This window comes from Hipposideros armiger, unplaced genomic scaffold (genome assembly GCF_001890085.2).
Source record: "Hipposideros armiger isolate ML-2016 unplaced genomic scaffold, ASM189008v1 scaffold_324, whole genome shotgun sequence".
Lineage (NCBI taxonomy): Eukaryota > Metazoa > Chordata > Mammalia > Chiroptera > Hipposideridae > Hipposideros > Hipposideros armiger.
In genome coordinates, this window is record NW_017731674.1 from 1 (window position 1) to 12461 (window position 12461).

The window sequence follows — 12461 nt, forward strand, 5'->3', positions numbered from 1 at the left end:
ACCCAGGGCTCCTCTCCTCCTGACAAAGACCCCCGTTAGAGTAACAGAGCGCCACCTGAAGGGGTCCGTTTCCCGGAAAAGGAGCGCCTGCCTGTAACCAGCCGGCCGGCCACGTATCTGCCTTCAGTGGAGTAATTTGGGATGAGAGCAGCTCAGAAACGGGGTACCTAGTGTTTGTGATGGCCGCAGGGCACCCAGGAAGCCCTGCTCATTCCTGGCTGAGTCCGCCAAGGGCGGACAGGCCGGCCAAGTGCGTTTCCACCCTGTTCTCGCGGGACAGCCGGCCGCCTGGTGAAGCCGGCTGCAAAGTGCTTCCTTCACTGAGCTGCTTCTAATGGAAGAAGACAATGGGGGGTGGAGGGCGGAGTGGGGGGCAGGCGGCTAATGGGTTTGCACTCTGGCGGCTGCCTTCCATCTCTTGCCATTGCTCTGAGCTCACACAAACCCCAAGCTGCAGAGGGGCTGATGGAGGAGGGCACCCATGCACCTGCCCAGCCACTCCCTCCCACCACCATCCTGATTCACGAGGTGGAGGGGCGAGGGGAGGGGTTGCTCCAGGGACGGGAAGCTGCCATAGCTGGAGGCCTGAGGGTCTCCTGGCACATGAGACAGGCAGTGTGGTAAGGGAGGAATGATGACCTGCGTCCTAGCTTCAGCCTGTTAGACCCGGGAAGGCACCTAACTGGTACCTGGGCAGGTGCATAGCCTTGGGTGTCTCTGCCCGCCTTCCCCAGTGCTGCTGCCCCATTGACCTCACTGAGGCAGTTTTGAGGACCTTATTTCCGTGCTCAGAGCCTCTAGTGGCTCCTCAGTGCCCCCTAACTTAAATCCACTTCCCTTAGCCAGGCAGTCAAGCCCCGGCCCGGTCACAGCCTGCGTCCCACTCTCTCTCCCATCCATCCACCGGACAGACACCTGGGCTTCACTCCCAGCTGCTGTTCTCGAGGCCTTTTGCCCATCACCGGCCTATCCAGATCCTACCTATTTGTGAAGCCATCGCGTCCCAGCCAAATGCCTCTTCCTTCAGGAAGTCTTCCCTGATCTCCGCTGTGTGTAGTCTTTCCTTCCTGAGCTGCCCTAACTGGCCTGTAACCCACTACACCAGTGGCCAGTTCCTTGAGCCGGTGACTGCATCTTCTTCCATTTTCATCCCCCGTAGGATTTCTGAACGAACAAACGAGTACACCACTTGAAGGCTCCTTTTCCTCATCTGAAAAATAGGGTTGTTGTGAGGGTTGAAATACTTCCTTCGCGCTGGGCAAGCTTTCCAGGGATGGCAACCCGAGCCGTAACAATAACAGTGATTCCTTTCTGTGATGGCTGCAGGCTGCCAGAGCCGGTCCTGAGGGAGGAGACGGTGGGTGAGGACCTCCTGACCCCAGCGATGGTGTCCTCTCCCTGTTCCCATGAACTTTCTTGCCCGTCTGAGGATTTGGGGACAGAGTCATGGTCAGTTGGAGAGCTCTTTCTTTGGGGTCATCATCTGTTTCTTAAAAATCAGTATGCATCTAAATGTATCACATATCTTGAAATAATAACAACCTAGTATTATGACAACATCAAATAATTTTCTGACAGCCCCCAGCTAAGAAATGGAATCATTTAACCTCCTTGGTGGGTCTGGCCTCGTTGACTGCGGAATTCCTAGCACATTGGTGGAATGCTGGCTCGTAAATAAAGGCTCAGAATTCCAGTCTGAATTAAGCCGATTTTATTGGAACGATAATAGCTACCATCACGAACTGCCTACTGTGTGCCAGGCGTTGTGATGGGCATCTTACATCACTGTCTCATCTAGACTCTGTACGTTAGGTGTTACAACGCTCAGTTTACTGATAGGAAACTGAATCAGAGGACAGGTGACTTCTTTGAAGTCGTGCAGCCAGTGGGGGCCAGGCTGGGAGTCACCCGCAGGCCCCAGTAATCCTTAACCCTGGCTGCACAGCTTTACCTGGCAAACTTAACGGAATGCCAGGACCTGTGGCCCTCAGGCCCAGTGAGTCATAATTTCTGGATGTGGGGTCCAGACATCCCTTCATTTCAAAGCTCCCAGGCATACATGCAGGGCCGAGAACTGCTGCATTCCATAAACCAACAACATGCTGGATGTAAGATGGCGACGTCTTGTCTTAGCCTTGCATCAAAAGGAGGAGGAGAGAGAATTCTCTCATCACATACGTGTTTTTGTCCCTCAGGCAAATTAATTTTTAAAAGTTCTTGGTGACTTTGATTCCAGGGTGCTGAAGGCTGTGGCTTCTTGTTTGCATGCCTCCTGCGTTTAAGCCAGCGCCTGTGCCCGGCTCCTGTACGCAGTAAATGCCGAGCGAGTGGAAAAAGCCCGTGCATCTAGAAGGAACCTCACTCAGCCTCTGTTGCATTTCATGTTTTATTGATCATTCCTTCTGTCCCAAAGGCTTTGACTAGAGGAGAAAAATCCTACCTTTGGCTCAGCATGAGAATCACGGTGACTTTGGTTAGGCAACGTGACACATGCCACGTGGACCATCCTGAAGACGGAGGCCCGCCCTTGAACCCCCACACGGCCCCCAGCTGCCCCTACGGGGCCCTTCAGCAACTCCGCATCACCTCGGAAGTTTCTCTATTTCGGTGCTTGTCTGACTCCTCAGTGAGAGTGTGCATTTTTGAGCCCTGAGAGGCAGGCTGTCCAGACCCCGTACGGCGTTCCTCAGTGCCCAGGCTGTAGACCTGTAGCCCCGGGCACTCAGAAGTGCCGCTGACGGGTTTCTGGCTTGCGTTTCTCTAACTTGTTTCCTTTGATGAATCAAAACCCTTAGAAGTGGTGTCTCTCCAAGAGTCCTGCCAAGGGGTTGTCTCTCCAAGAGTCCAAGGGGGTGCTGGCTGTGACTGGGGCACACAGAGGGGCGCACGCTAGCTTCATGGGTCCGCTCCCGCCATGTGCCGGGCCCACATGGGCGCTGGGAACACAAAGCCGACAGTCTCTGCTTCCACATGTCTTCTACTTTCATGGAAAGATCATTTGCTCCTTCAAAAACATGGCCTGGGGCTTTCTGCTCCGTTTTTGGTGGCACTGCAATGATTTGGGCATTTGGTCCAGCATCTTCATGGGTCCTTGAGATGACCGCGCACATGTCCTCTCTTCCATTTTACTGGGAACTCCTAAGGGCGTGCGTTTTTATCCATCCCGTGCCCCGGGCTGGCACAGCGCCGGCTTGGGGAGCGCTCGGTGAATGTTTGTTGACTGGTTAAGTGAAGGGATTCGAAGGGTTTCTTGGCTCTCTGGGAGCCTGCCTTTTGCCGGAGGGCTCTACCTCCTTTTGGAGCATGGCTGCAGAGGCAGGACTTAATAAAAAATTAAAAAACACACGGTGGAATTGGCCGAAGAGTGTCGTTCCGTGTGGGTTTCCAGCTCACCCAGGACGCACGAGCGAAGCAACAGCCGAGAGCTCGGATACAGGTGTGTGGTGATTTTTGGTTTATGTTTTGGCTTCTAGAAATGACTTAGCCCCTCTTACCCCACCCGTTTTCTCCCTTAAATTCACATCACACAGAGGCATTCGTAGATACTCTGTGCTTGGAAAGTCCTTTTTTGGGGGTAGAGAAAAAATATTTTTTATTAAAAAAATTTTTTTTTTCAATTACAGCTGACATTTCATATTATTTTATATTACTTTCAGGTGTACAGCGTAGTGGTTAGACGTTTATAGAACTTACAAAGTGATCACCCTGATAAGTCTAAGGCCCACCTGGCACCATCCATGGTTATTACAATATTATTGACTATGTTCCCTGTGCTGGACTTCACATCCCCGTGACTGTTTTGTAACCACCGATTTGTACGTCTCCATCCCTCTGGCTTTCTCAACCCCGCTCCCATCTGGCCACCATCGGCTTGTTCTCTGTATCTATGGGTCTATTTTTGTTTAGGTTGTTCGTTTATTTTGTTCTTTAGATTCCACATATAAGCGAGACCATACAGTATTTATCTTTCTCTGTCTGACTTATTTCACTTAGCATTATACCGTTTAGGCCCATCCATGTTGTCGCAGATGGTAAGATTTCATTCCTTTTTATGGCCGAGTAATACTCCACCGTATGTATGTACCATGTCTTATTTATCCAACTGTCTGCTGTCTACTGATGGACACTTTGGTTGTTTCCGTATCTTGGCTATTGTGAATAGCGCTGCAGTGAACATAGGGGTGCAGATATCTTTTCATATTAGTGTGTTTTCTTCAGGTAAACACCCAGAAGTGGGATTGCTGGGTCATATGGTAGTCGTATTTTTAATTTTTTGAGGAACCTCCGTACTGTTTTCCATGGTGGCTGCACCAATTTACTTTTCCACCAATAGTGCATGAGGGTCCCCTTTTCCCCACATTTTCACCAACATCTGTTGTTTGTTGACTTACTGATGATGGCCATTCTGATGGGAGTGAGGTGGTATCTCATGTGGTTTATATTTGCATTTCTCTGATGATGAGTGACATTGAACATCTTTTCATATGTCTGTTGCTCATCTGTATGTCCTCTTTGGAGAAATGTCTCCTCATGTCCTCTGCCCATTTTTTTAAGTGGGCTGTTTGTTTTTTTTGGTGTTGAGTTGTATGAGTTCTTTATAAATTTTGAATATTAACCCCTTATTGGATGTATCATTGGCAAATGGCTTTTCCCACTCAATAGGTTGTCTTTTCATTTTGTTGATGGTTTCCTTTGCTATGCAAAACATTTTAGTTTAATGTAGTCCCATTTGTTTATTTTTTCTCTTGTTTCCCTTGCCTAAGGAGTAAGCACAGTGTTTACTCACCCCACCGTCTTGCCTGGAATTCTCTGGAAACTACTTCTTGAAATAAACCTTGCTTTTTCTCAAGGATACCCTTGTTGCTTTCAGCCTTGTGGGTTGGGATTACCTGGCTCTGTGTTTTATTGTATTTTTTTTTCTCTCACAGCTCAATGTGGTCAACAGTGTCAGCATTTCAGAGGACATCAAGCCCTTACCAGGGCTTCCTGGGATTGGAAACATGAACTACCTGTCCACCAGCCCGGGGTCTCTGGTTAAACATATCTGTGCCATCTGTGGGGACAGATCCTCAGGTATGTGCAACAGCAAGAGGTCCCTCCCTAGTGCCCCTGGCAACGGGGGTCCCGGAGAAGGCGCAGCTCCACTGTCTACCTGCTACTTGGTTCCCGATGAAAGAAGAGGACCATTTAGGATGGTCCAGCTTGGAGCCCAGGCTGTAAACTCCTGTCACTGGGCTCACAGCCTGCAGTCTTGATGAATTTAAAGTATGACTTCATTTTTGAGGATTAGATTGATAGGAAACACATCAGAAGCTCCGCCCCCCCCACCCCCGCCCTGGAGTTACTGTGTTGAGTATATATCTGGGATAGAGAAGCTGTTGTGATTAGCTAGTATCTCAAGCTAGAGTTTTATACATATATAAATATATGTATTTATATATATAAATAAATGTATTTATAAATATATTTATTATATATATAAATTCTAAAAATAATGTCCCAATGTAGAAAATTTGGAAGAACTAGAAAAGAAAACTGAAAAAAATGATCTATAATGTTCCTAACAAAGGCAAACCCTTTAATATTTTAACATATTTTCTTCTATAACATTCTAGGTTTTTCACGTTTTCATGGGTGGAAATAAATGTGTTTTCACTGATTTCATCTTCTTCGATCCTCTTCCACTTTTGCCCCAGTTATTTCTTTTTTGACGCCTTTCTCTTCTTCCATCATTACTGCCCCCAAGTCCCTACCCCACCTGTTTTGAAGACATCGAATGTTTGATTTGATGAGTGAGCAGGTGGGGAAGGTTCTTTTCTACAGCTGTTCATGATGATGGCTGACTGACCATTTCTTCATCATCTTCTTGTCACCAAAATCACTACAAAATGTCACTCCACTGAAAGTTGCTGGAGCCTGGAACTTATTTGGCCGATGTTTGCTTGCTCTCAAAAAGTTGTTTCCAAGTTATGCAGACTTGGCCATTGCCATAGCAACAGAATGCCAGCTCCACCCTGATGGGAGTTTTCTCGACCATGGTTTAATTGAAAGTCTGGGAGGGCCATTTATATATCGAAGAGCCATGGAGGTGACAAATTGGTCCAATGTTTCTCAAAGACAAATTCTGTAGAGCTGAGAGCATTGGGTTCTTTGAGCCCAAGATAAAATCTTGTATTTATGACTGATGTGAGTTCATAAATTAGTACAGTCAACTGATTAGGCACAGACTGACTTTCCTTAGGCAAGCTGCCTCGGCCACCGTCTCATCTTAGAGGGATATCTTTTGAAATGCAAGGTCCTGGTAGGCAAATATTTACATTTGTTAATTTTCAGGGAATTCAAATTCACTTTAATATCAGCCTAAATACAGCTGCGTTAGAAAGTCACATCAGGTCTGCAGCTAAACGGCTGCACATATTGACTCAAGAATCAGACATAACTATGTTTTGAATTATCTGTTTCCTTATATTTTTGAAGTCCCACAATTCCAACCAATTGGGCATAGCTGCCTGGTGTGTAGTGTTGAGAAGACTTTGGCTTAGAAGGAGTGTTGGGATTGATTGTTGATGCCTGTGGGGGGGGGTGTGGGGGGTGAGCGTGGTGGCTCTTCTGACACTAATTAGCCTTCCCTGCCTGGGGCCATTGGAAACTGAATGTGTGGAACAGGTAATGAGGGCAATGGAACCCATAACAGGTTATTCTGGATCAAACAAAACCACCTTCCGTCAGACCTTTACGTTGTATCTCGAGGTTGCACATCATATTGTGCTATAAAGATCATATACCAATTTATTTCTCCAGCTGGCAATAACATTTAAAAATTCATAATTCAGGAGGCTGTTCGTAATTTAGAGTGAAGGATAACACTTTCAAGGGGGATTCCTAAGTCCTCGGGCCTCATTTATGGGGAAATATTATTGAAACTGAGGTTCTTTGCCTGTTCGATGATACCCAACAAGCATAAATATTTTTATTATGTACACTACTGTCTTGAATGGAGGCAGACCATTTTGTTTAACTAAACACAAGAGTTGCCTTGATAAAATAAGTGTAAATGAAATCAGATCTTAGCTCAGGAGTTTTCTAATGATGCTCTTGGAATTAGCGATTTCCCAGAGTAGGTGCCAGAGGGAAGATACAACGTGAGGCGTGTTTACTGGGCCTGCCTTTGGCTCCTGGGATCTGCCTGCATTCTCTGCTCGTCGTCCTTTGCCTTCTGCCCAGGTGTTTTTCTAGTTTCCCTGCGAAGGGCGGGCGGAGGGGGGGAGGGCAAGGGGTTCTTTTGGATGAAAGAAGGAAACACACAAGAACAACCTAAGGACTGTTTTGTTCTTGCGAGTAGGAAAGCACTACGGTGTGTACAGCTGTGAAGGCTGCAAGGGCTTCTTCAAGAGAACCATAAGGAAAGACCTCATCTACACCTGTCGCGACAACAAGGACTGCCTCATCGACAAGCGCCAGCGCAACCGCTGCCAGTACTGCCGCTACCAGAAGTGCCTGGTCATGGGCATGAAGAGGGAAGGTGAGGCCCCCCACTGCCCTCCCCGCTCAGGGGACAGCAGCTGGCACATACGACATGGTGAGAGACAGACGCGGCACGGGGCAGGAGGTGTTCGAGGGGGAGGCTGGGATGACTCTGGAGATCATGATTTCTCGAGAATTGCAATCGAATGTCCCCTGCCCTAGGAAATGCGTCCCCGGAGCAAAGGAAGCAGGATCCTCTCCTGGAGCTCAGATGATGGGCCCCAAACTGGACCCCAACCTTGGCTCTTCCAATAGCCAGGCAGCAAATTTGAGAGCCCAGGTTTTGGGGTCCTGGTGCCCTTCCTGCACAGGGACCCAGACCAACCTGTGTGGAGCCAACGTCTCCCCTCTCATCCTGGGTCTTCCTCAGGGAGTCCTGCTGCTTTGATTCCACCCTCTGGGCCTTTATAACCTTGGGCGGCTGCCAATCTTCTGAGATTGGCATGTGCCATGGGCTTTGGGGACCATTGGCATTATCAGTAATCAGACTTGGCCGTCTGCTTCGGGGAGACCACCATTGTGCACTTTTAAACTGTTATGTCTTTCTGTTCCAATGTGGGTCAGCTGCATTGGTGCAGAGTGAGAAAAAAATCTGGAAGCGCTTTCTGTTCATTCATGAGATCGAAAAGTCTTACCATGAAATAAGACAAATAAACCGGAATGGGCAGTTAATTAACTGGTGAACTCAGGCAGGTATGTGGTGTCAGTGGTGAATCTTAATAGATTTCAGAGCAAGGAAGCCCTGCCTCTGTAAGGAAATAGGAACAGGCATTTCGTCAGTCCTGGTGGGTCCTCATTCTTCAAGAACTTCCTTTCTGTGGGGAGAGGAGGCTGACCAGAAGGACCAACGAAGGAAAAGTTTCTTTGAGCCCCTGCTAAGAGAGAACACTACTAAGAAAGAACAAAGTGACATTCCTGCAATCTCAGCATGTCTGAGATGGACGGGTCCCTTCAGAATAATCGAATCAACCCTAGCTATTCGACAGCTGGGGACACAGGCTTGGAGAGGTGGACGGGGTTTTCCAAGGTCCCAAAGGCAAGTGATGAGCAGGTCTTGTTTCCCCAGATCAAGCCCATCTCGAGGCTCCTCTCCGGCCAGGCTGAAGGAGCTCTGGGACCAGGGCCACCCTCACTGATACCCGGCAGGAATCTCAAATCCACAGACACAAACCTGCACTCCTGCTAGTCTGTCCTCCCCATTTCAGGGAACGGCCATTTTTCAGTTGCTCGGACCCAAAACTATTGTGCTCCTCTCTTTTTTTGATGCACCACACGCAATGGGTGAGGAAATCTGTCTCCCTCAAAATGTGTCTAGACTCTTCCCACACCTCACCACTTGGACCGCTTTTGCCATAATCCACACCGCCATTATCGTTTGTGATAAAGGCAGGCTCGTGAGCTGTCTCGCCGCTTCCATCTTTGCCTTCCCTCATCTCTTTTCAGCACCAATCTGAGGGAGGCTTTGCATAAGCGGGTCAGGTCCTTCTCTCTCCGCCCAGACCCTCTGCTGCTTCCCCTTCAGTGATCTTACAGACTGGAGCATGTGACGTGAAAAGCCAGCTGGTGGAGACTGTCTTCACCTCACAGGGTAGAACGATACTCTTTGTACCATGACAGTCCACCATCGAATTAATGACCCCAAAGAACATCTGCCATCAGCAAGGAGCCTGTGGGTGTGCAGGGCCACTTCTTCCTCCCAGGACAGATGAGAGAAGTTTCAGGTTGAGTTGGAAAAAGCACGTGAGCTTGAATTATAGGAAGGTGGAAGGCTTCCCTCAGAGAAGTGATCATTTCTGCTGCTTCGCAATTTAATGATATTTCTCAAAACTCAATCTGAACTCGGGTGATCTCACTGACATGGGGAATCTAACATCCCTCTCCCTGCAAAAACACCAAGCTCGTAGATACAGAGAATAGGTTGATGATTGCCAGAGGCAGGAGGTGGGGGTGGGCAAAATAGGTGAAGGGGCTCAAAAGGGACAAACTTCCAGTTATAAAATAAATAACTCACAGGGAAGTAATGTGCAGTGTGGTGACTACTGGTAATGATACCATTATTACATTTTTGAAAGTTGCTAAGACAGTAGATCTTAAAGTTTTTATCACAAGAAAATAAGTGTGTAACCATGTATGGTGATGGATGTTAACTAGACCTATTGTGTTGATCATTTTGCAATGTATACAAATATCGCACCATTATGCTATACTCCTGAAACTAACATAATGTAATATGTCGGTTATACCTCAGTAAAAAACAACCACACAAGAAACTCACCCTGAATATTGCTCAGCTCAGTTAGGGTCAGAATGGCCCACAGGTCAAATGGTGTAAAGTGTGGTTCTTTCATTAAAGAAAGAGAGAAAGAGAGAAAGAAAAGAAAGAAAGAGAAAAAGTCAAACAGAGACATATGAATTTTAAGAGCTGGGGATTATTGTGATTCTTTAATAGAAAATTGGGTCCAATTTTGGCCCCTGCGTTCTTAAAAAGAATATGGGGACCAAGAGTGATGAAAAGCTGAGGAGGAAAAGATAGGAGGGGAAAGGGGCTCTTGGAGAATTTCTGAAGGAATTGGTACTATTTACCCTGACAAAGAAGGCAGAGGAGTAAGTGAATTCCTCATTTGTGAAGGGCCACCTTCAAAAGTTTTTGGGACAGCCTTCACCGCTGCCATCCCTGGCTTTGACCTACAGAATCTGGAGCTCAGTTTGGACACCTTCTTGAAGGCAAGAATCATAAAATCCTGCAACAGATAACGGAGAGAGACAGTGGAATTTACACTCCTAGAGTTGGACAGGTTGAAAGAGATGAAACTGGGGTGGCCTCAGAATTCACGGGCCAGGGGCCAGGGGCCTGTTGCTTTCTTAGGGCACATGAGGGTGCAGCCGGAATGGACATTCGCTGTTTTCCAGTGTAACACTTTCATTTCCTGAGGGAAGGAACAGAGGCTCTGAGAGGTGACGGGCCTGCCCCAGCGGACGGCGGAGCCCTTCTGTCTCCTGTTTCCCTCTGTGTTCTCTCCCTTCTACCTCTTCTTTTTCTCGCTCCCCTGCTTTCTCCTCTTTGCCCTCCTTCCTTCACTCCTCCCTGCCTTCGCTCTGTCCTGACCACTGAATGATGTTCTCAGCCCGAGGCTTGCTGGGTCTCTGGCTGGGATGGAGTGGGAGCTGTCACACCCTCCCCTGACCTACCTTATGAGACCACTGACCTCGCTTGCGTGACAAACTAGAGGTCCAGTCCCCAGTTGCAGCTCAGTCTGCAGCCTGTGTGGCTTGTTAGCCCCTCAGAGCGGAGGGGCTTCGGGGAGTGGAAGATCGGGAGGGAGAAGAGAGGCTGAGAGGTAGAAGTTGCTCGTGGAGTAGCTGTCACTGAGGTCCAGGTGACCCACCTGCTTAGACTGTAATGTTCTTGACCCTTGGGATTAAAACAAAAATGTGTCCTAATACTGAATTCTGCTATTGCTCTGGGAGTAAGAAGATGGAAGCTGTAGCTTTGTAGATGACAGGGACTAACCCGACAGGGGCTGTGCTCTCCATGAAAAGGACAGAACTGGGGTGAGGGTCTGCCCGACGTCCTAACGTACAGACACAGAGGGTTCTGAGGGCTGGAATAAACTTGGGTGACATGATAGCCTCAGGGGCTGAGATAACTGCAGCCTACACCTTCGCCTGTATATGCTTCCCCGTCCCCACAGCAGCCGCGGGTTCTGAAATGCCATCTAGGTGACTTTCCTCCACCCCTTCGCTTACCAAATACCCACATGGCTGCTGAAGAGCATCCCTGACGAGGCGGGTCAGGTGATGTGTGTTCAGGCTGGTGCCCTCGGGCAGAGCTAATGGAATGCGAATGCCAAGGATGACGCATGGGGTCTGGCAGAGGCAGTTTTTGATGTGAGGTGCCTGCCACTTAGCTGTCGCATGCTCGCAGTTCACTAGAGGTAGGGGATGGAGGGTGGATATGGGAGACCCCAGGAGAGGGCGGCTCATGAAGAGAGCGGGCAGAATGGGAGGTTGTGAAAGCCTCGCATGCAAACTTCTTAGAGTCATTACCAGAGTGAACCAGAAAGAATACGGCCTCAAGACCCCTTGTCCTTCCCAGGCAGAAGCAGGGAGCTTCGCTGCCCCTGTTTCACCTGTCAGCACTGTGACACCCCTGATTCCGTGCCATGACAATGCCCCTTTTCCACATGAGGACCTGAGGCTTAGGCAGCACGCTGACTCTCCCGCAGTTGTCCTGGGCATGTGGTAACGTCTGTGAGTCCTTCTGTGTACCAGCTGTGCAAGAGGAGAGGCAGAGGAGCCGGGAGCGGGCTGAGAGCGAGGCGGAGAGTGCCGGCGGCGGCCACGAAGACATGCCCGTGGAGAGGATTCTAGAAGCTGAGCTTGCGGTGGAACCAAAGACGGAGTCCTATGGCGACATGAACATGGAGAGCTCGGTACGTGGCCTTAGGCCTCTGTCTACCTCCTGCTCCTTGGTTGGGGCTGCGGATGGAGAAGGGGTGCGAGGGTCCCAGAATCTGCCCCCCACTGTGCTTTGTTCCTTTTTTATTTTTATTGATTTATTGTATTTATTTTAATTATTTTTTCTTACTGGGGGAACAGTCTTATTGGTTGCACATTGCTTTCATGCTACAATGGCCTAGTTGACCCTTTTAGGAAGAGCACAGCTCACAGTGGCCCATGCGGGGATGGAACCGGTAACCTTGGTGTCATCAGCACCACTCTCTAACCAACTGAGCTAACCTGTCACCCCCTATTTTGTTCCTTTTTTAGACGAATGACCCTGTCACCAACATATGCCATGCTGCTGACAAGCAGCTCTTCACTCTTGTTGAGTGGGCCAAACGCATCCCCCACTTCTCTGACCTCACCTTGGAGGACCAGGTCATTCTGCTCCGGGCAGGTAAAGGGGTTTGTTTCCTCTTGGGGCAAGTGCTGGG

The 12461-nt window shown here is 48.7% G+C and overlaps 1 protein-coding gene across 1 annotated transcript in view; it reads left to right on the plus strand.

The window, feature by feature from the left end:
* Nucleotides 1–4901: 4901 nt before the first annotated feature.
* Nucleotides 4902–12461, plus strand: part of LOC109392300 (retinoic acid receptor RXR-gamma-like) — a 56683-nt gene continuing 49123 nt past the window's right edge. The window contains exons 1-4 of the mRNA XM_019660650.1: nucleotides 4902–5073; nucleotides 7343–7522; nucleotides 11797–11957; nucleotides 12295–12424. Of these exons, the coding sequence (XP_019516195.1) occupies nucleotides 5001–5073; nucleotides 7343–7522; nucleotides 11797–11957; nucleotides 12295–12424 (544 nt within the window). The 5' untranslated portion in view covers nucleotides 4902–5000. The remainder of the gene's footprint in view (nucleotides 5074–7342; nucleotides 7523–11796; nucleotides 11958–12294; nucleotides 12425–12461) is intronic.